Genomic DNA, 25,738 nt, shown 5'->3' with positions numbered 1-25,738 from the left:
TTTACACTAAAAGTACTATTAAAAAATCTATTATAGCATCCACCATCCTATTTTACATGCATAAGACTAATTCAGCTTTTGTTAAACTTTTTTGTATTAAATTCTGATATAAGTTTAATTTAACTTTTTTTGTGAATTTGAAACTATAATAAATTTGTTTATATTACAATAACACAAATATTCACCCACCTTTTGTGTGAACCGAACAGATTCCAACCACCTTTTGTATGCATATGGAACTCAAAGACTGTAATCAAATCTAACACAGGTTTGAACAGGCCAGATGACACACTTTTTTTTTTAGATTAGTTCAGTTTGTGATGGTAATTTAAGATTATGACTACTTTATTTTGATTGAAACTTTTAAGTTTTGAAGTGTAGTAAAGAAACACGTCTGAAAGTTATATAAAATTGCATGCTCTTTCCAATTATGTAAAAATCATATAAAATGTTCTAAAGGTTTTAGTGTGTATTTTACCATTTTTATCCAACATGAGATATTTCAATTTTATTAACTATTCTTTAAAAAAAATTTTTTTGCAGAGCTTCTCATTAATTTAACTTCTATTTAAAGGTTAGGAAAAACAAATAAAACTGTTATGGATTTCAATTTAAAGAAGTCAAAGCTATTCACATTAAATAACAAGATTTCTTGCTCCCCAGTTATCTCCCTCTGGTCATGAGCTTGGCTTTCATGCAATTATCATTGAATATCAAATCTTAATAATTATATTAACCACCATTTGCATGTGTGTGTGCTGAATTCCAATAAAGGTTCCTACTATATTGTAATGATGAACATTATAATATCACTTTAACCTACCTTGTCTTTTTGAGATCTAATCATGTCAACATCCCTTTCTTTAAAGTTGGGATCTTTAGCAGGGTCATCAGGAGGAGCTGCCTTGTTAACCTGGAAGAGAAAGTTAGGTGTAATAACACAGCTATTTACTTATCTCTAATTTTAAAGATATTTTCAATCACATTTTAAGCATTTACAAGTAAACTTTTTGAAAATGAAAAAGATAGCTGTGTTTCTACCTGCATAAATCTTTAGATGAACTTGTGTTCATCAGTACATGCATTTGTAGAAAATTCCACATAGAAAAAAAAAAAAGAAACAGTCATATGCTTTTACTAAAATATAATGAACTTACCACTTGAGGAAAATGAGTTGTGAATGTGTGTTTCCAGAGGTCAACTGATCTAAAAATGCAAAGATATTTTAATGACAGCCCAAATACACAAACTGCAATTTAAAATATTCAAAAGTTACACCATAAACGAGCATATCTAAAAAAACAAATTCTTAGTAATAACATGACAAAAGGCAACAAACTGAAAATAATCATACAAAAACAAATCATGAAAAAACTCATAAAAAAAATTACAAGTTATCAACATAATTTGTAGAGGAATAATAAAAATAGATTAATAAAACTTGGGTAATAGAAGTAGTATTAACAAAGTTCTATAACTGATTCTAATTTATAAGTTTGGATCCACCAGTCAAAGCATTTAACAATATGATTAGTATGGAAGTTGATCATTCAAATTGAAAAATCTACATCATAAGAGTGTATCTAAGCTTACATGATATTTAAATCATGAATTTCGAGTGTTCTTCATACATGCTTAAACTTGGGAATAAAATTCTTCAATAATGTTCAGTATTTTATAATTTTAAAATGTGTATGAGACAAAATATATTTGATTATAGAACTGCAGAATATTATGTATTAAAGTAAACATTTTTGTAAGTTAGAATTACCTGCTGTAAGATTTCCCTGGATCCTCGTCAGATAATGGCATGTTTCCTGAATAACATAATTAAAATTAGTTTTCCTAAAATTCACTAGAGAAGTGATATAAATGAGACTTTACATAATGGCAATAAATTTCAAAATCTCTAAGAATTATATTTCTTAGTATTTATACAAAATCTTAGCTTTTACAGCCACAGTGTATTTCAAAATCTTAAAGAAGAATGTGTTTAAATACATGTGATCTTCATTATCTCAGATAAACCCCTTTCTACAGCAGCACTGAATTTCTAGGTTTTAAATAACTATGTTTTAGGATTCAATTAAAATACCACATTTCTACCACATCATAAATTTCAAAACCTTAAAATATTTTTCAGAATGTAAAAAAAAATCCCTTTCCAGAAACAATAAAAAAACTGCTAATATTTGTTTACAAATACAGCAAAAGTCTAACTCGTACAAAAAAAATGTAAAAGTCTCTTTCTGCTACAGCAGCCAAGTTAAAAATCTCAAAGAACTAAAATTTTTTAAAGACTTTACATAAAAAACTGTAAATACTTTTCTTTTAAGACTCTTTAAGAAATTACCACATTTTCCATTATAAGTGTAAAATAATGTCTGTCATTATTTTATTAGGTATCTCATCATAAAAAAACAAAGTATTTAAAGTGCCACAATGTAATTTTAAGGAGATAATCCACATAACATCGTTGGCACATTGCAATAACTGTTTGGTACACTGGGGATGATATTCAAAGGAAAAAACGTCAAATAAGTATTGAGTTTGATATAAATGCATTGTCAAATTTCATAAATTTGTGTATTTGTAGTAAAACTGTGTCCATGGACTACAATAAACCTATTATGATTCTTTTTGGTGGGGATTCTCTCCAGCATATTGGTAAGAACTGTTATTTTCATAATTTGTAAAACATTGTCAGAATATTAGAAAACTGAAGGATACTTGGAGGATAATGCAAAGGAAAAATATATCTGTGTTAAGGGATACACTTAGATGAATTGTTGTCTTATCAGTTGTTTGATGGTCAAAGGAGGCTGGATGCGTAATGTTAACTTATACACATACACAGATCACTGAACTGTCTGTTTTGCAAAAATTGATGTAACAGTACTGCAATAACTAATTCTTTTCCTGTCAGTCACCTTCATAGAGACATAATTCCAAGATCAATGGTAACCAGATTAGTAGAACGATTCCTTTAGTATAGAAATGGAGCAGATGATGTTGTTAAGCATGAAAGTATACTGCAAATAGTGGCATTGATGCAATGCATGTCCTAAAATGTAACCTAACCTTGCCATTAATTTAAGTTAACTTCTGACAATATAATGAATAGTTTCTATACTCCACACATCAAGTATACTATCAGAACAAAGTTATAAAATGTTAAAATTCAAATTGCAACCTTCTTTACTATACACCCAATATGATAAGGTAATGCATGAAGGAAAAATCTGAAAGTTATAAACACATTTCGCTTTTTATTATCAACTTGATAAATGATAATCATATTCTCATTATTTTTTGGAGCTTAATTTTGTGTTCTTAAAGAATAAAATATCAATTAAAAGAACATGGCATTTTCTCTGACTTCATACACTGACTATTGCAGATGTACAGATGACCTATTGAAAAGATTGTTTTACCCAATGTGATAAAAATAACAGATGTGACTAAACAGAAATTTACAGTATTTTGTGCCTTTTTTGTCTAATTTTATGGATCATTCTCAATGGTTAAATACTTGAAGATTATATTGATTTAAATTCACCTAATTTTAGTAGAGACATGATCTGTATGAAAAGTTAACTTCAAATTCTATTAGGTTTTCACTGTTCACTTGCAAAAACTCTGCCTACAGGTGGTTGTTTGTGCTTGTAATTATTAATTGCATTATTTATAACTCATTTGAAAAATTTAGAAAAAGTGAAAATTTTCTGAAAGGATTTTCTTCTGGGAAGTATTGCAAAGGAAAAGTGTTCTGATTGTGCTCTTTAGTCATACCCAACTCGTTGTCTCAAAATGATTCAATGTAAAGAGCTCAAAATTTTCATAAATTTTACTGATATAAATTATAATGTTTTTATATGTTAAAAGTAGTACCATTTATAGAAAGAATATTAGTTTTTTAATATCTCCAGTTTCTCAATACTACATTTGAAAATTACATCTATAAAGATATAATCAAACCCTCACGTACAGTCCTAGTGAAAGTCGTGTTCTTGTTGTGAGAATACTTTTATTTAAAATTGTTCTATTATAAAAAAAATGGTTGTTGCACATACCGTAGTTATTTTTCTAATTGCCTGAATCTTGAATACCCAAAGTGTGAAATTTTCTATCGATTTTTGTTTGTGGTACCACTCAACAGATGGTGCAGAAGTTTTGGTTGCATACATAGGTACTGACATACACGCTATGTCCATTATAGTAAGATTTGCTATCTTCTTAAAATTCAAAGGAAAGGCAGATTTAGGGTAAAAACAAAAATATTCAAATAGCTTGCTAAAAAGGTAGCACTAACTGTTCTTTTAACAGCAAAAAAAAAGTCTGATCCCCTGTTCTGTAATTTTTCTGAAGTAATGGAATTATTTCCAAAACAATGTGTAACACTTAATTTTAATTGTACTTAGTCAATTTCTAATTAAATCAGAAAAACAATCACAAAATTTTAGGAGTTTCAGTATTTGATTGGTAAATTTCTAGGAAAAGACAATGATAACCAAAATGCTTTAATGAAATCAGTAGTAAATGAAATATGTGCACCATCCATTACATTTAACATGGTTCATACTGAATTGCTCAGATCAATTTCAAATACTTTTCAAGGACTTTCTAACCATTCTCAGAATGTTTTTCAAGCACTTTTTTGGAAGCTAAAATCTACATCAAAATCAATCAAATTCTACTGAAATTTTATAAAATTCCTATTTATTTGTTCAATATATGAATGTAGACTAAAAAGAAAAGATATATTGTGCTCAACTCCACAACATGTATTAAAGTTAGATATAATCTGCTACTATAATATTTTCAAGTACTTTTGCAAAAAAGGCTCCTTTTTAAGCACTTTCAAATCCTTGTATTTCCATTCTCCATTTCAAGGACTTTCAAAGATGCATATGCACCCTGATTTAAGTTAAGTATGTCTTAAAAATTAAAAACTCCACTTTAAAAGAGTATAAGCAAGAAAATTCCTGATGTGAATAAATGTGAATTAATAGCACACAATATTTTGCATTCAGATAAATCTGAACAGTTTTAATTACCATTAAAAATCAGGGTAAAAGAGCAGCTACAAGCTTTCCCCCTCAATTCAGAACTCTTATATTTCCAGATAATTTGCCAACAAAACAATAATTAATTTGATTCACTTTTGGTTTATCTTTAACCACTTATATCATCGTTCACCTAAAACTGTGTTAACTATAATAATAATACACAAAATTTATGAACTGAGTATTCCTTAACTAATGTGAAATTACATTCCAGTCATTAGTAAAGGTGTTTAAGTATACTAGCCTTAAAAATTGCCCAATCATTTTAACTTTATGGCTATATTTTGTATGACAATTTATATATTCATAATGCAAGAGAAAGCAAAAATTATTGTTCCAAACACTGTAAACACTCAAAGACATAAATTACTATCCTGAGAACTTCCTTATTACCACAAAAATGCCAGAATTTCATATTTATATTTCCTATGTAAACAATGTAGTGTTCCATGATTCAGGATTGACTAAGCAAACAGATACCTGATTGCTGCAACAATGAGAGAATTAGGGATCTAGCGATTTGTTGCAGGTGGAATGAAAGAGAAAAGATAAATGTGAACAAAATCACTATTTACAAGACAAAGTAAACAGGAATACAAGCTTATCAGCTAGGAGAAGGATTTTTAAATTCTTGTAATTGAAATAAAATTAATTGGTTAAAATTAAAGAAAGGAATAATTATATTTAAATTAGAGGGGCACTCAGTAGAAAGTATACCTCTGTCATGCAGTGTTGATCATATTCGGCTCTCAAAACATATGAAAATGTGATCGTATGCCCATCATTATCAATGGACATGAACTACTTTTGGCAGGAAAATGAGGAATAATATACTACATATGTCTACCAAGTTTCATCAAATTCTGATCGTTTTTGACTGAGTTATAGAGCAAAAATAGGTCCCATGTTAACAGATAGACTTTTTTGTAACCTTGACCCTTCAAAAACTAAATCACTTCTAAGTTGTATCATAGTCCTAATGTATACCAGCTTTCATCTAAATTCATTCAGCTGTTTTTGAGAAATCTTACTGACACACACACACACACGGGTGAAAACAACCTCGATCCACCTTCAGTGATGAAGGTAATCAAAATAAACTGGGTTTTAGAGATAACTTAAAAACCATGGACTATAGTAAAACAGAAGGAATACATTCACACTTAGTCAACATATAAATGTTATATAGACAATGGCAAGGATGACTTCAACAATCTTGACTTTCAGTAACAGAAATGAGCTTGGCCGAAAATATCAAAATTGCTCTCACAATTCATATTCTATTTGCAGCTGAACATTCAAAAAATTGGATCATAATCATCTAGAAGTACCATATGACAGTTGCAAAGTAGATCTATGAAACAGCAGATAGCCTCCTTGACCAAATTACGCTACTGAAAGGACAACAAGAATTGAATTGGCACACGACCTTGACTGGATTTACCATGTTCTGAACTAGAACTCAATATTTTTGTTAATATGAAATATATATCATAGGAGAGTGAGATATGTAGTATTTTCACACATTGAACAAGTCAGAATTTCAAAATTTCAATTTCTCTCTGTTAGCATGAAAATATTAAAAAAAAATGTTTAAGTGAAAATTTCTCACAAAAATATCATTGCCAAAGTGAACTTTCCTCAGCAAACACTATGTCAGAATTACACAATATGAATTTTTTTCATCTATGAATTTTACTTGAAATATTATAAAAATGAAAAGCCTTCTATGGGTATTAGGAAATCTAAGTAAAGAGAGTAACATAGAAGAAAAGCATGTTAAAAGTAATTTTTGGCTGAAACTTTAAAAATGGCTATACATGAAAAGAAATTACCAAATTCAAAAACAACAAATGTTAAAAACTTCAACTTTCATACATTCTTGGATTATTTTGATATAAGAAAAAAAATTATCATCATAAACTACTAATATCAAAAAGTTTTGTTCAAAATTTCATTTAAGAATTCCAAAAAAGAATCATTTATTTTCCTAAACATTAAATGTACATCAAAACCTTAAATTGCAACTAGTATACTAGGTTCCAGAATTTTAACTGTATGTATAACGTACAAATATAATTTTCCACTGCATCATATATATTGTTCGTACATGAAACTCACATGCAGAAAATCAACAAAACTCTCTCTCCTGACTTACCTTGCTGGTGTTCCAAATACCATGTGGCTGATTACCACTCGAGCTTTTGTAACCAAATTTTCAACTTTTGTGCTAACAAATTGCAGAGCAGCCCCATTGGTGTGAGCTACAAACCTCAAACAGCGGCAAATCACTTTCTTCTTTTCTGGATCAAGATCCTGAATAAAGCCATGTAAAAAGAAAATAAATTGGTCATTGAAGTTCATTAATGTAGTCATCATATAATTGGTAACAACACTTGTACTATATAATATAAAAATAAGTTATTGTTATGTAACTCGGGATAGTGAAAAATAGCACATGAATTTCATGATAATAAGACTGGCTTTTATATAACACAAGATATAGAAGAACACATATTATTTGACTTTGTTTTTCATTAGTACAAGTTACAGACATTTTACTCTACATTTCTTTTTATATGTACGATTTACTAGAATTATAAATATATATACAATATTGAAAATACTGATGGAAATGGCAAAGAAAATGTATAAAAGATAAATACTACATGAATGCCACCCTTTATCTTGTGAAAATTAACTGCACCAAAGTACAGTCATGTGTTAACAATTTACACCACTACTGGTTGTTCTCCAACCAAACAGACGATTTCACACTAATATATGGTATATAAAAGTACAGGCAGTCACAATATGTCCAGTAACAGTGTGAATCCAGTCAAGGCACCCAGGACTAAAATGCCATATGACATGTGTGTAAAAATCAAAGCTTTGGCTGGTCAAGAACACTCCATGCAAAAAATTGCAATAAGACTTCATATTTCAGTAGATGCTGTATGCAAGAATATGAACATAGTGTGTGAATATGTCACTGTTAATAACAAAAGTGGCCCAGTTAAAAAACTGATATTGCCAAAATATGATGTTAAATATTTCAGAGTACATTCTTTATGAGATAGACAACTGTTAAGTAGAGATTTTACCAATGACCTTGCTGTCAATTCAAATAAATGTTACCTTGAGAACAGTAAAACACTCATTAACACAAAGTGATCTCAATAGACATAGCTGCTCAAAAACCACTGCTGAGGACAAGTAAATAAACCAAAATGTTAAAATTGGCATTGGATTACAAACGGTTGACTAAGCAAAGCTGGAAACTGTGCTTTTTTACAGAAGTTAACATTTTCATAATCTGAAAATATATTTCTGATAGATACTCACTTCCTCACTTAGATTAGCTATCTTTATCTTCCTCACACATCTGCCTAAGAGATTTGCATGCTACTAGCCTTGAGGCAACTCTCACTTAATTTCATGTATTTGAACATGAAATGTATTGGTGCATTATGATGTCATCATGTAACAAAAGCCCTCCACCAATAGGAAGGTGACAAGATCTCCATGCACAATAACTCCCTTTGTACACTTGCACTCATGATAACTTCATTCTTTGACGAGGCGAGACAAAAATGTGCACCAGAAGTGTGGAGGACAGGTGGGAATGTGTGTGAAGGTGACTCTCTATCAAAAGTACATTTTCAGATGAGGAAAAAATGTTAACTTCTGAGATGATAAATCACCACTTCACACAGATTAGCTGGAATCCCACAATAAATTGGTGGAGAGAACAGTGAAAAAATTTTACCTGGATGAGCTACTTCAAAAAGTATCCAAAAGGAAGCCCATGAAGTGACATCTGATGGTAGGAGCTCCACAGGGACACACCCACTGTATCTCGTCTTGATCAGAGTATACTACTTTTGGAACACAAGCAGTTGGTGAGTCAATAGGTAGTGTGATTGAAGTGCATTCAGACCATACCTTGTGTTTTCACCTTGACTTTACTGATCAGACACTATGGGACAGACTCCAGCTGCAGGAAGAAGGCACTTTAGTTATGCAGTGTGGATTTTTTATAGTATGTGTGCTCAGCTTGACTCTACTGAACAGACACTAGCTGCAGGAGGAGGGCACACAAGTTTTGAACAGTATTTTCTGTACATTGTGTGCTCACCTTGACTCACCTGAACAGGTTCTAGTTGCAGGAGGAGGGCACAAGTGGTACGAGTTATTGTTTAAAGGGGTGACCCTCATTACACTGACAGTGTCAACACTGCCCTACTTCTCACCGTATTGTGTTAAGTCCAACCGGTGAGGATTCTCCCTAGTCCACCACCATAGCAGCTAAAAAAATGGTAAGTGGCAAGAGTCTCCCATACTCCAATTGACAAAGGTGAGAGAATTCTCATTGAAGAGACCTGGATAAGTGCTCGGATCCCCATCAGATTTCTAGCTAGAAAGGTCCTTTACTAGAGATAGTGCAATGGATGACTGTGAAATCCTATTTTTAAAAGCCGGAAATCATGAGCAAAAGAAATAGGCAGAACACCATCCTCATGCTAGCTTTTTCCATGATAGTCCATGGAATAGGTAGAATCTGGACTGGACAATTGAGTAAGTATATATATCACAAGGATACCTCAAGTGGTCTTGCAGAATGCCCTATCTTGCAGTGGGCACTGGTAAAGTCAGGGCAGATGTATGAGCACTTTCTGTTATCCCAGCTCAATATGGACTTTGGGTAAATATACTTTGGGAGCCAACACCATTCACCTGACAGGATCTTATGAAATTAAAAAGGAGCTCTGAAATAGAAACTGTACATAATCTTCTCAACAATGGTGATTGATGAGGTGAGAGATGAAAGCTAAAATCCAACAGGGAATGAATCAGTCAGATGGTGTATATAACAAAAGAACAATATGTGGGAGTTGTCTGCATGCCCACCCAGAGGATCTTGTCCCAGAGCCAGCAATGATGAGATGCAAGAGAATGAGGAAGGTGACAAATTATATGCAAAGAAATGTGAAATACCAGACCCATCCATGAAGGTTAGAATGAGAGAAGTCCCTGGAAAAAAAGGGGTCTCAGCGTAGGGTCAGATGATGGTGGGGATCACGAAAGTGTGAGGTCCATGAAAAGGAAAACCAAAAAGCTTGAACAAGACACAGGAGCTAATCCAGGTTCAAATGATCAAATAGATGAGAGATGGAAGGAAGGGAGATAGGAGAAAGTGGTTAAAGTCTTAGGAAGGAAAGATCTGTTCAGGGAGAGAAGTATACAAGTGTAATGGAAGAGGGTGTGAGAAGCATCCATAGCATAAGCAATGGAATGATGGTAATTGCAGATGAGAAGAAGGAAGAAATAAGTTTGGAAAGGAAGACAGTACAAAAGGAAGATGCCAACAGCTCAAACAGGGTATGTTTGAGAGTGTGGAAATTTCTACTAAGGTCTCAGTCAGGTATGGGAGTCGGGCAAGGATGTTGTAGAAAAATCAAGGAGCAAAACACAGTGGAGAGTACAGGAGAAGAAACACATTGTGGTACTGGGAAAGGCCATCTGATAATCAGCAAAACGCAGAGACTGAAAAACCATGAAGGAACAGCCACATAAGAAGGCAGAAAGGTGGTTTGTAGCAGAACGGCCAAGAGTAAAGAAGTAGCAGATGGATCACTGACAAAAGACCTGCCAATTTTGTTGATAAACAAACAGTGGAAGTGTGGCAGAAATATGACAAGAAGAATGCCACATGATTGAAGAGTCTGGTCCAACAGGCAATGGATCAGAAAAATCTCACACATGAAGATGGAGGGAAGATATCCCACATTAAAAAAGAGACATGAGAGGGTGAAGCATAAGATAGAGGGAAGTGGGTAGAGGAAGGAGATGGGTGAATGATAAGTGAAAAAGAATAGGAAACCAAGGCTGAGTTGGCCAAAGAGGCAACAACCATAGGATCTGACAACGAATGATGTGTCTCAAGGCAAGGACCTGAGGAAGGATATAGGCATGTAGAAGATGCGAGACCAAGCCTGGCTGAGAAAATTGACAGCCAGAGCTAACGGATGAGGAACAGTGGACCAGAAAATAGGAAGCCTAGAGAAGAGAAAGGTGTCAAAGGCATCTATGAGAGGCATGCCCAACAAAGAGCAATTTTCACAAAAGACCTGGGAATGTAGAGACCATGCCCCAAAGAAATGAGGAGTTCCTGGGAAGCCAGAGTATCCCAAAATGAAAGAATCTCTCACATAAGAGGAAAGAGAAAAGTGCAAATCTTGATGACCAGATATGTCATAGCTCACAAGTGAAGTGGAGAAGGCTCAACTGAGACTCAACTGCTTAGAAGTATCAAATATTGAGTGGCCATGAGAAAGGACTTACATCTCAGGATAATTCACCCCACAACCGATTAGTCTCCTGTAAAAGAAGGGAGGTGTGAAAAGAGGAAACCATCCAAGAATGGGCCAATAGAAGTCAATTGTCCAAGAAAAGTAATGCCAGCTCCAGACCTTGAATATGGTGAGCGAAGGCCCTCAAGATACCAATGAATACAATAGGAACTAACATTAAGTTGAAGGAAAGAGCTAGGAATGGTAAGACATGAAAATGATGGATAGAATGTAGAATACATATGGAAGAATGATTGAGAGTGATGTTTAAGAAGGTGTCTGACACATCAACCAGGGTCAACCACAGACCAGGTTGGAGGGAGGAGGAATTGAAATGGGAAGAGAAGCAAGGAGAGAGAGCAAGATGGAGAATATGCACATAAGTACTAATGCATATTAAAACTTTCTTATTTTGATAATGTTTTGTACCATTAATAAGTTCACCATCCAGTTACTATTACTCATTATTTGCAATTCCTATTTCTTTATCACTTGTGCATGCTTCCATAATTATTCCTATTTTTTGTGTATATGTTCATTTACTTAAACTAATTCTAATTCTTTTAGCAAGTTTAAAAGAAATATATAATATTTTTAGACATATTGATAAATTGCTAGCTCCTAAAAATAAAAACAACACTCATCACACGTACTTGAAAGATATCATATTTTGTTCCCAAAATAAGAAGAGGAACAGGAAATGGGTCAATCATATCTTTATCCTGTGTAAAGTGAAAAAGTTTTCAATTTATAGTTAAAATATTACATTTTAGAAGTAAAATGTCTTTAAAACAAGAACTCACTTTTCACATTGCCTCTGCTTTATCTTATTCTCAAAAGGATTTCCAATTCACTTGTTTTAAAACTTAATACATTCCACAACTCCTCTGACATGTACAACTCTACTCAGCATTTCTATCGAGTGCAATCTTTATGTTATAATTTCTTCTTGACAGTCTTTAAAGCTCAACAACAAAAACAATCTTCATATTCTTTTGTTTTTTTTAAGACAACCTCTTCTAATGAAAAGAAGGGCTACATAAGATGGTAAAGTGATTTTCCAAACTTAAAGTTGATAAAAAAAAATTATTGTTCGGAAGCAAGTAACACAAGAAAAGGTTTAACTAACTTGCTAACTTGTTTATATCCTGTTCACTACATATTGTAATATATTGAGTAGTTTTTATACTTTATATCTCTTTCAACTCTCAGTATAAAGAACTGATCAAACAAATTGTCTCAAAACACCAGTTTAATTTTGTATGTAAAATACAAAGGAAAAACCCAGGTAATTAGTGAAAATTACTGCAACATGTACACACATTGGTAATCTGGGGTTAATTTAGTCGAAAGGCCAAATTACATATAGATATCTTTTTATCATTATTTATATTGCATTTTATATTCCTAAATTTAGTTACAACTGCAGTTATTATAAACAAAATGTGAACACCCACAATTACAATTACTAAAAAGTTATCAAAACACTTTGTATTTCCCACATAACCTGTGCCATGATTAAATGTAAATCTCCAAGATAGAAATGAAGTAACATTTTAAAGAAATTTCTTCAGACTTAAGAAAACTTTATTACCTGTATCTTACAAAAAATATTTGTTTTGTTTATTTAAACTTGATGAACATAATGAAAGATTCATTTTTAGGCCATCTCGTTGTTAAATATATACAATTGTTTCAACTGAAGTTTGACTCAAGTGTTAAATATAGTTATTTTTAGAAGTGAGTTTATTGCAGGTTTGTTTATGTAACTATTTACGAATCATACGTTGTGTATTTCAATTGTTGTGAATTGACACTTGTTGTATTATTGCATCATGTTACTAGAACCTTTTATGATTTTCTCATTGTTTTGATTGAGTATTATTGCATCATATTTTGTAGTGTGAAGAGTGTTCTAGGCCTTAGTCGGGCTATAAATATGTGTACAAAATGTAATTACAGTTAGACAAATTTATGTAGTTTGATCTAGACTGCGCGGTTGTGAGTTTAGCCATAAAGAGTATATAGTGGCTATTTCTAAAATGAAATTATCACAAATTGTATTGTAATAACAGAGTAAAGAAGAAATAATTTGTATTGACAATTGTGTTCTAAAGTAATTGTGTGGACTTTAACGAAAAATAGACTATTATTTAAAGCTCTGGATACAACTGTGATAACCAACAGTGTAACAAAAATTTGTATATATGTTTGACTTGTTTTAATATATTATTTTAAAGCAAATGCTGTTTATTTATTGTTGAAATTTATCACCAACAAGTCACAGACACCTACTGTAAAGAATCCAGCCAATACATATACATAAAAACCTGACACTCCTTATTTACCAAATTTAATTTCCTATTAAAGTTCTATTCAAAGTGTGTGAACAATACGACATTTTCTGAAGAAGCTCAATAATGAAGTGAGCTGGCTCAATCATAGATAGTTTCATGAAAAACAATTTAATGGCTGGTGATAATGTAACAGGAAGATAGTGTTACACTTATTTCTGATACACTGTACATACATGTGTATAGTTGAGAAAAATTAAAGAACATTTTAAATTTGATAAGAATGTAAAATAACACAGGTAACACAATAGAAAAGAGTGTATTTAAACAAATTATTCCTGATAAAGTGTATTTACAGAACACAGGTTTTAAAAACACAGAAAAAAGTCGTGTACAAAACAAGTGATGAATAAATCTTTTTTAAGTATATCAGAAATACTACCCAATACAGATAAACTGTAAATAAAGCCTTCATAATTTACAATTCAAATAAATTTTAGAATAATTAGTTTGAATCTTGAATTTCATTGAAACTGTTTGTGTTCATAGCTTGAAAACCTAAATATACATTAGTCTAAAATCTGTATTTCAACTGAAGTTTCTTTCTGCAATTAAATTAAATTTACATGTATTGGCTTAAAATATTTAACTTTTTATATTCAAAGAACTTGCATTGTTTAGATGAAAACTGAATTTTCATTATATTTATGAAGTTCATAGATCACAAAACTATACATATGTTTATAACAAGTTTCTTCAAAAATTGAAAACATATATAGTTTTTCCATTTGAACCGTCTTAACACATTCAGTATTCACAAACAACTTGACATACAAACAAGTACTCTAAAATAGACAAATATATCTATATGTAGAATCTTTATAGTTTTTTTTACACTAAAAATGTTTATGAGGATATTGGAATTCTATATCACAACTTTAAACAAATATATATGTAGTATTACACACTTGTTATGATAAAATTACTTTAAGTAACTTCAAGTTCTGAAAATATTTAACACTTGGAAAATAAATAAACTATCGGGGTTCACTATGGAAAATAAAATGTTTATACTTTATATATCAAACACTAACTTGGAATTTAGCCATCAAAAAATCAAAATAAACTAACCATATTGTTATAGTAAACACCTCTACATAACTTCAAACAAAAAAAAACTTTCCAAAAGGTAATTCCAAACTCTTGTACACAACATCATACAGATAAAATAACTTTATAGTCACTCCAAAAAGCATTTTATATACAACATAATGTTACATACATTTCTTCCTACACTTATAGACATATTTATACAGACAAAGTAAAGTGAACCTATAATATCGATTACTTTTAAACAATTTCATATAAACAAAGTAATGTTACCATATTTTTGTTTATAAAACACATGTGAATGATTTCATACACAGAAAATAACTTAACCATATGGTCCTCTCCAATACGTTTCCAAGCTAGATCCATCAATGTCTCCTTTAGCCCAACAGTTTTGGCAGCAGAAGAGTTCAACACCTGGTTGATCTCTGAGCGAACAGCATGCAGAAGTGTTTCCATTGTAAACCACATTTCCTCTGGAACTGACAAGTCTAGAACTAGCACAATACTCAATGTGCTGGAAAAATTATAGATAGCTTAATTTAGTTTTATAAACCATATATATGAAAACCTAAGTTAAATATTTCTGAAATCAAGCAGACCATTAGCTGTTGAATGGAATACTAAATGTTTAATAAGACTGTTGATCCTCTCTTCTGTTGCCATTCTATAGCTAATACGGAGAAATATCTGAAAGGGAGATGTAAAACTGCCCAAGTTAATGGTTTTTACTGTAATTTGTTACAATATCAACATTTGTTTAGATTAAATTTCTATTTTGAAACATACATAGTTTATACTGTTAAATATTGTAACAAATTTGTTATTATATATCTATTTTAATATCAACGTTGTTTAGATTAAGTTTATGTTTAAAAACATGCCTAGCTTATAGTGTTAGATATGTATTGTGAAACTCCCGCCTGTTTTCCAAAGTTGTAGAAGGTTCTTGAGAATAAAAATCAACAATATATGTATATATGTAAACACTTGTATTGTTACGTAAGACTGAATTTTCTAGAAAATGTTGCCACACCTATAAATATAACTAACGTGCCGTGCCAAGGGAATGTCTATTATTAGTTCGTTATAGTCAGTGTGCTATAAACTTTGAAAACTACAACTGTGATTGTTATAATGCTTACCAATCAGAAAACTTCAGATATTTGACCAGGAGTATATATAAATTTTGAACATTACAAATCATTTAACTTCAGTGGATTTTCATCAGACATTAATGTTTTTGTAAAAACATTACCAACTTCAATGGTGGAAAACAGCATGTGTGGCCAAGGACAATGCTATCTAGCTAGCTTCCCAGTGAATTGTATCTACATCAACTTGAAATTAACTTACTCATTGTGAACCCTCGATAAGATATGAAGGAGGTTCCAGACTAGAAAGAAAACTTTATATCATTTGTAAGTTTGTGAAACTTCTGTTTATAAATCATTGTTTTTAATAACTATTTGTAATAATTGTTATTGTAAATTGTATTGTTGTGTGTATATTCAAACTTATTTGTGTTAAAAACGAAAATAGTGTGTATCAATCTTGTTGGCAAATATTGTAAATTGACTAATATATTGGCATGCATTTAAATACTAATTCCAAAGGATAATTTAACTACTAAATTTAAATTATCAGTTAATTCGGCTTCAGACTATTCGAAATTCTTATACATAACATTACAGATAGGTCAACCTGTCTTATGATCTGGTAATTAGATAAATGTTTTGATTCCATTAGACATATCTTCACCAGAATGCTTAACATTTTGTTCTAACATTAAAACTTGTTTTTGACAATCTATTCCTAAAAACCAACAGAGTCAAGTGAAAGATAAGTATCATTTAAGTGTTTCCATAATTATTTCCATTACTGTATATAACTACGTACATATGCACACACAAAATGATTGTTGGTGTAAAGGTATCTTGTGAGCTTCAAAACTGAGAATATGAGGAGATTATTCGTACACTAGCATACTATAGGAATTTAGACAAAAGACTAGATCAAAACTGTTGTGAGAAATTAGTTTTAATTTTGTTATTTTACCCAACAACCCAATGATATTTACTGTTCTGCCACATATTATCATCATTTAACACCAAGATTTTAATCATGCCAACTGTTCTTTAACATCATATCATTTCACAACATACAAATGACTCCAATGAAATCATCACTTTATACAAGCACAACATTAAAATGGTACCAAATGTTTTAGAATGTATCACCATTTCCTAGTGTAGCATTATACTGGTGATTAGTGCCCTACAACATATCTCAATATGACATCAAACAAACATTATAATGATATGCACTGCCATGTCATTAAGTTAACATTAAACTGATGCCAAATGTTTTGCAGTCCTGTATAGCTATGTAAATCTACAACATATTCTGTTATCAATTTTAACATCAGACCAACATCAAAAATGAAGATAAGCTACCCTGTAACATAATACATACATTTAATGACAAGCTTATATCATCACAATAACATAAAAGTTATTAAACAAGACAAAAATACAAGTAAGAACTAAAATACTAAAACTATAATTAACACTAAAATAAAAACTTACAGCACAAGTTATTAGCACAACTTATAATACAAGTTAGAATTAAAACAGACACTATATACATATAGAATAACATAGAGCTAAGGCAAAGAAAGTTACAAATAAAATAGAAACAGATCAAGCATAAAACAGAAGTAAAACAATGGAACTTACTATCCATTTAAAAAATAAAACAGCACTACTTAAAGAAAATGTGAAAACTAAAACATCACAGCTAACAGTAAAAGTTTGAAATAAAAACACAACTTGTAAAAAAATTTATGAATTTAAAACAGCATTAATTATAATTTTTGTTTGTGGTGCCATTCAATAAATGATAAAATTTCATAATCCTCAATCACTACTTCTGGCATTGAGATCTTGTATTTATTATTTCGGTCATATAGATTTATAGACAGCCACATCATTGCTCCATTATAGTAAGATATAAACTATAACCAAAATAACAACACTAACACAGTATGTTTCAACCAAAACATAACAACTTATGATTGGATTACAACTGGAACAGCATTGAAGTGTAATTATAATTATAGAACAGTTTACTATAAAAGCTGTATTACATATACATGTTCTAAAGATTACTACTACTACTACAATGTGATGACTTACAACTTACTTTAGAGACTCCATAGTTATTGGAATTTCCAAAAGCTGAGTGAATAAAGTTCCACCACCTAGCTCCCACATATGACATACTTCTTTAACCTATGCAAATTAAAAATTCAAAAATATTCAGTAATTTTCTTCTGCTGTACCAAGAAAGGTTATAACAATTATAAATATAATAAAAGTAATGAGCATTATTTACATTTACTTCAAATAACCAACATACCAGTTAATACAGAACTGGCTTAGTTATCACTCTAAATATTAAACAAATGCACAGCATAATTTTTTGTTTTTAATTGTGTTCATCTACTGCTGACTGTTATCTGAATTGGTGAAACATAAAAGTTCTTACAAATCAAAACATTCCAAGTATCATATGATCGTTTAAACTATTTGCTCTTGCACAAAGTTACTTTTAGTGTGAAGATTTATTGTTATAGAGTCTTTAATTAATAAGTAATCAATAGCAGGGTAATGGCAGAATATAAAATAAACAGCAAATAGCCTGATGTCAAAAACCAAATGAAGAAGTTGCAAGGTTACAAGAAATCGATAAGTAATAAGCAATAAAATTCCATTATATTAAATGTTTATCATGATATTAGGTAAACAAGTTACAAGTACTGATGTGATCTGTTATTAATAGGCTCTTATTACAAATGTGACAGTAGAAATCATATTAACTTAATATGATGCCAATTAAAACTAAAAACAGCAATACTTACAGTACAGTGCAAACTAGAACTAAAACAACACTGCTTATAACTTGAAATAAAATAACACAACTTATAATAAAAGTTAGAACTAAAACAGTACTAATTACCATAAAAGTTAAAACATCTAAAACAGCACAACTTACAGTCCAAGTAAAATTACAATAATACACACTATATTTTATGATTCTTACTCTGTGTGTGTGTGTGTGTGTGTGTGTGTGTGTGCGCGTGTGTGTAGTGTTTACAACAATTTTCATTAAAATTATACAAAACACTGTTTTAGAACATAACCCATTGGAATATATTTTTTGCAACACAGAGATGCTAGCAACAAAGTCTTGTATTTGCAGTCCAGGCACAACAAACCACAAGGCTGTGCCTGGCTCACTAAAACTAAACAATATAGCACTTTCATGACTTTTGCTCTGTGTGTGAATATTGTCACAGTGTATACAACATCATTCTCATTAAAATCAAAGTAAAACTACATAATATGAATAGTACTTGCATGATTCTTATACTCTGTATGAGCATACTCACAGTGTCTAATCCTCTACTGCGTCGTCCAAAAAGATATTCAAGAGCTAATGTTGGCTTGGGATTCTCAGCACGTTCCACGAAACGATAAATAATGCTTGTCTTACCCTTAAACAAATAATACAAGTTTACTCTTGAACTGTATAATACTTGCATAAATTAGTTTTAAATACTTGATTTAATGCATGAATCAAAATGAACCAAATAATGTTATCAATTCAATCAAGAATACAATTTTGAAAACCTCAGAGAAGGAAGTGAAAAAAAAAGTTTCTCAATATTTTCACAAAAACTTAAATGAAGTTAAACTCACTCCTTGCTTGCTTCCAACAAATACAACTGTAGAATCTTTGTGACAGCTGGTTACTAGAAGGAAAATAAAAAAAGCTTTATAAAACACAGATTTAATACAACAATATTAGTTTGTTACAACATATCTACTAATCTGTGAAAAATAAAACAATATGCATGTTATTTAATGACTATGCACATGTAATGTTAATTAATAACACTTCATTAGATATTTTGATTAAATATATCATCAATTAATACTATTTAACATACATCATTAAATAATATTAATAATTAAACTAAATACTTTGCTAAAATACAGCAAAAAGATGTATTATTTTATCAATCATAAAAATTTAAAACAACACTTCTGGCAAACACAAAATATATCAAGTTTTTTATTAAAACCTGTTCATTTGAATCTACTAATTTTTAATGTATTCCACATTAACAAACTTAACTTTTGAAACATGATGAGTAGTGATGCAATATTTCTTCAGTGATAATTAAATATCCTTAGCACAATAAAGTCAAAACATGTTACTTGAATGTTTCATTAGTGCAAAGTTCAACTTATATAAACAACTGTAAACTATTCAGTTAGATGCCTTATATTTACAATTCTTTAAAGTGGGCTTTATGTTGATAAATTTTAATATTTGAAACAGTTTTGTTATTGAAATAAATCAAAAATAATATAACATTTTCTTTAGGTTAAAAACACCACTACAATCCAGGTTTTGTTTAACTTTTATTAAATTGTTCTTAATTAATCCTTACTAGAAAAAAAAACAAAAACTTTCCTCCTTTCAAGTTTGTCATGTTGCCAAATATTATAAATGTCTCTGTTTTTAATATTTGAAAATACATATAAAAACACTTCCTACTTTCCTTTTTCCTAAACTTGGAAAATATAATAAGCATCTCTACATTTTAACACATTAAGACAAAGCAGAATTTAAAATTTATCCTCCAAATTACTTTTAGAATTCTGTCATAATTTAACAAAAACATTTCCTATTAACTTGTGAAAGAAAACAGTTACACTTCTAAACAAAAAAGGCACATAACTATCTTTTCAAGGAGCATAAATTAATGTATATTAAAGAAAACTTGTCTATTAAAGACTGAGTTTTCTATAACATGCTTATACAAGATGAAAATTAAGATAGGAGAGGGTGGAAGGAAGAGATTCCATGGCATTGAAGGATAAAATAGAGGCCTTTTCTGATGCTTTTCTGTGTACCAGTATAATAGTTACTAAATAACAGACTGAATCTCAAGCCATCAGTTCAGCTTTATACCCACCACTATAATACATTTGTCACATTCACATCTATAGAACATGCACATAATTTTTTCAAACACATTAACTCCATAATCCCAAATATCAAGTTCACCAGTGAATATGAAAAAAAATAAACAACTAACATTTCTAAACCTCAATATCACAAGAACAGATACACAGTATAAAACAAAAATCCACGGAAAAATCAATCATACTGGGCTATACCTTCCCTGGAACCCTCGGGACATGAAACAAAACAAAAAACTCAACATACTAGAAAACTTAATAAACACAGCCACAAAACTTTATTCACATGAAAAACTTAAGGATGAATTCACTCAATTAAAACAAGACTTTATCAACGTGAGTAAATTTCCTACAAAAAAAGGAATTATTCACAGAAACCACAACCAACAACACAATGGACAACCAACCAACAATTCAAAAGACAGTTAAACAACTAACAACAAAACACTACACTGCTGCATATCTTGCATTCCAGATATTTGTGACAAAATAAATAACATTTGGAAAACTTATAACCAAACATAACATTCCACTATACACAAAATTCATTAAAAAACAGGTGCCAAATTAAAATCTATACTATGTAAAACTATTATAATAAACATAATACTAATGTTATTTATAAAATACAATGCAACAACTGCCACAATTTTTATATTGGAGAAAAAAGCCAAAAAATGGAAACTAGATCAAGTTAACACAAAAAAACACCCTCCCATGTTATTGAACATTATCTCAGTAAACACAATATAACCTTAGCAAACACTAACATATTAAGCAAATAAACCAATGTAAACAAACAAAAAATTAAAGAAGCTCTTCTAACACAAGAATGTAAGTCCATATTGAACCAGTACCAAGAAACACTTTTATATCTATACTAATTATTCATTAATGTAACTACCATATATAATAGATTAAATATATACAACACCCGCTATAATCTTACACCTATCATTACTGTCATCTCCACAACATGTGATCAATAATCAAATTACTTTTTCAAATCTCATTCTTAACCTAACGAAGACCTAAGGAGGTCGAAACACTTATTTGTTTTGTGTTTTTAAATAAAAGTTTTTAATACCCATATAAGCCATCTCTGCCATATATGTATGTAAATGAAATTTAATACATTGTGTTGCATGTAGGTTAAATGTAGATTACAGACTTGTCATATTTTAGCCTAATAACAATAACATGTTCTTTAATACGACACTATTGTACGGCCAGTTTCACTGACATACAAGGCATTACAGTTGGGAATAGTGTAACTCAGAAGATTTATACCATTATAAGTTTGACAATTAAAGATTTGTTTGATACAATTTTGTCACCTGTTCTAGTATAATCAACATATTCAGAGTTCTTAATATAGTTCCAAATGCAACATTGGCAGACTATACAAGATTGTGATCCTTTGTCCATTTTAGGTTTAACAGTGGAAGAAAACCTGGATTTTACAAGCATATCCTTCAGAACTGATGAATGATGGTAACTGGTTATGGAAGCTTTATTAAAGTGATCTTTTCAAGATAAGTCTTTCATTAAAATATTGAGGTTGTTTGTAATAATTTGTTTGATCCTTCAATACCTTTTGAAATATGTTTAAAAGACCACTCTGTCAATGTCTCTGTTTTTATGTGCTTGACATACTGAGGGTGATCTAAGAAGAACTATATGTATAGTTGTTTGTCAGTTAGTTTCTTACAAATTGAATTTGTCAGATGTCAGCTCAGTTGGGTGAGGAAATCAATTAAGCTCTCTGTGTCATATGACCAGATAATAAAAAAAAAAAGTCATCTACAAACCAAGTCCAGAAAAAGATCGTTTTAGTGGACTTTATTCAAGAAAGAAATGTTGATGCTACCCATATGGATTATCAACTCTCCCACAATAAAGTGAATGAATGATTTGTTAATTTAAAATAAATTATATTTTTCTACATGAATTTGAGAAATCTTTTAGGCAATTATGAAATGTCTTTTTCATCTGCAATGGCAGCAAAAGTTTCAGCCATTGCTTATATGAATGTATGATTCCTTTCTAACAGCTGCGAGTAATGAAAAGAACTGCTTAGTGTGTGTTTCTTTCTCTCTCTCTCTCTCTCTCCAGTATTCAAAATAAAACTTACAGACTGGATTTTCCAGCAGACAACCTTCGGGCCAAGTATGGTTCTTTGCAATAAACTATAGTTCTCTACACTGGACTGAACAAGTTGGCTGACTAATGAAAATTACAAACTTGATGTTACATTGTCTTCAATCAAACATCACGCTAGAAAACTCATTAGCTGAAAGAAAATCATTATTTTATTGAGGAACTTCTTGAGCAGAATATGACCGCTTTCTCTTTGTCACAATTCAGCCACTTTGCCGTGAAATGTTCTTTTGAGTTTGTTTTGATTATATTTGCAATTGGCCTCTCTTTTTGAAGACTTTGTGTTTGGTTGCTAGTGTTTGTCACAAAGTTAAAGCAAAAAAGCAAAGTTTGCTTAACCATTTCAGATCTATAACATACATTTATGTCTAATGTACTGGAATATGCAAAATGTAAGTGGTAGAAACAAATGTGATGTGATCAAAATTTTTTGAGTGGCAATCCATTATAGGTCGTAAATTGTGACAGGTTTGCAAGATGCTATAACAACCACTCTTATCGGTAAACAATGTGTGTAGTCTTGATAATCACATCCTTGCAGAAATCAGAGCATGATGCATGGAGATATACTACTTTTAATCTATATAGTACTCGTACGCCAATACGAGTTAGATGCCTAGAATTCTATGTGATTGTGCCATGTTTCAGTTGTTTTACGAACAACCCAGTAGTGCATTTGAGTTATCCAGTGATAATTTTGGTTGTCTTCAATAACGATAAACCACTTATTTTGAACCCTGCTCTCTCAATGTGAGCTTATTCCATGATTATTTTTCATTTAGTGTATGAATTTTTGCTATGTAAAGGGTATTTTGTGAGTCACCAATCCTACAAAGTTACATTTTTGAGACAAATATATGAGGTTGGAGGTTTTAATTTTATTTGTCAAGCTACATTGTAAAGGACAAGTACGGTAAGATTTAGTACTTTAATGGGTAACAACTCTGTGAAGTATCAGAATGACCAAAGAACAGCAATTTAGATCACTCCGCTACTTGAGAGATTCCTCGGAGTAGAAGATACTAACTTTGTTTGTGATGTCTGTCTGTTTACTTTCTGCTTTGAGTTATTGGTCCACAATGGGTTTTAATGTGTTTTCTTATTATGTATGTCACAAACATATCATAACAGCCTATATAGCTTGATATATTATTGTGAAAAGAAACTGCTATCTTTATTTAGAATTACAGAAGGAGTTAGTGTCTCTTGGAACAAAACAGGAAGTAATGACATTTTAGAATCAATAATATTGCACAAAGAAATTAAAAAAGTAATTTCTATTTATCTATTGTGTTCAGAGGCTGTTGTGAGAAGTACTTAGTTAAATTCTGCAAATTGGTCCTTTATTAGAAAACAATGTTTTAAATCTTTCTTCTTTGAGTTAGTAGAATGCAGTCACTTAATCTGATATTGTTCATTTCTTTTCAAAAGTTCTCAGTTTTCTAAATGTATTCGTTCTCTAGCTTAAATCTTTCAAGTTTCTTTCTCCATTTTATTTATTTTTTAGTAAGTCAGCATGTAAAATACAGTTAGTACAATATGTGATGTATTTTTTAAAGTAAATGGTATCAATGAGGACAAAGTTCATAGTTTTATGTAAATCAAGCATGTACTTTATAAGGTTTGAAAGCAAAATTTCATTTTATTTTTTGTACAAAAACAAACATTAAAGTTACATACTCAAAACAGGATGACAATCATTTGCCATCTGACCAACTGCAAAACTTATTGAATAACAGTTGTTAAATTTTGAGACTAACTAATAAGACTCTTGTAAATGTATATTTTTCTTTAAGATCTAAATCATTTTTGCTAGTATGGAAGTTTTTTTATTTATTTTCTATAATGTTATAGACAGCAAAAGGTTTAATTCAAGTAACTGTGCAATTAAGTAATAAGAGTAAGAATTTATTTTTTGTGTACTTTGAATATGTACCTTCTTTCTATTTTTCTGCAACATACTACATTCGATTTCACAATCATTAAATCCCATGTCTCTTGAAGCTGGCTTATTGCAAGATCACACAGATGAAGCATCACAATGTCAAAATTAGCCTACATTTGAGCCTATAAGGTATACATATAAAGGAATACATTCCAAAATTGTTTCTCTTGGCAAATAATCCAAGTGTATCTGTCTTTTCATACATTAACAAACATGATAAATGTTTTTTCTGTTTCAAATAAAATAAACACATAAGAATACTTCTTAACTTTTTTCAATACTATAAAATACATGTATAAAAGCACTACTTGCCGTCTTCTTCTTTCTGAGCTTGCTCTACTGCCAAATCCCATAAGTTGTCCCTGTGCATCAAATACATGTATAAAATTTTCAAATTAAGTAAATATATTTATAAATATAACCACTTGCTCTAGAAAGTAAATCTTTTGGTGTTCTCAAAGTATTAAAATAAGTTTTTATAAAAAAAATGTCAAGAGAGACGTGATCTTGTGTATTCTATCTTAAATGTAGAGGTAATCTAATTCATATTTTTTTTAAAGTGGAGGAAAACTACCAATAAGTGATATGTTTGAGGGGTGGAATGTTGAGATTATAAATAGATATTTAAATATCAGGGACAATAAATATAAACTTTGGAGACCCCTGTATAGAATTTGACCTAAGGTAGAAATATTTTGTTAGAGTTGAAAACCCATTGAATAATTTGTGTTGAACTAGTATTTGGGTGCAAAGG

The 25,738-nt window shown here is 30.6% G+C and overlaps 1 protein-coding gene across 1 annotated transcript in view; it reads right to left on the bottom strand.

The window, feature by feature from the left end:
- The window catches only part of LOC106466484 (cytoplasmic dynein 2 light intermediate chain 1-like), a 47,752-nt gene that overhangs the window by 7,696 nt on the left and 14,318 nt on the right, over window positions 1–25,738 (bottom strand). The window contains exons 3-12 of the mRNA XM_022394503.1: window positions 25,297–25,346; window positions 19,587–19,639; window positions 19,277–19,381; window positions 18,028–18,116; window positions 15,154–15,340; window positions 12,073–12,141; window positions 7,225–7,382; window positions 1,772–1,825; window positions 1,158–1,206; window positions 824–913 (exon numbers count right to left, since the gene is read on the bottom strand). Of these exons, the coding sequence (XP_022250211.1) occupies window positions 824–913; window positions 1,158–1,206; window positions 1,772–1,825; window positions 7,225–7,382; window positions 12,073–12,141; window positions 15,154–15,340; window positions 18,028–18,116; window positions 19,277–19,381; window positions 19,587–19,639; window positions 25,297–25,346 (904 nt within the window). The remainder of the gene's footprint in view (window positions 1–823; window positions 914–1,157; window positions 1,207–1,771; window positions 1,826–7,224; window positions 7,383–12,072; window positions 12,142–15,153; window positions 15,341–18,027; window positions 18,117–19,276; window positions 19,382–19,586; window positions 19,640–25,296; window positions 25,347–25,738) is intronic.

This window comes from Limulus polyphemus, unplaced genomic scaffold (assembly GCF_000517525.1).
Source record: "Limulus polyphemus unplaced genomic scaffold, Limulus_polyphemus-2.1.2 Scaffold2274, whole genome shotgun sequence".
Classification (NCBI taxonomy): Eukaryota; Metazoa; Arthropoda; class Merostomata; order Xiphosura; family Limulidae; genus Limulus; species Limulus polyphemus.
This window is presented reverse-complemented; position numbering and strand designations above follow the sequence as displayed.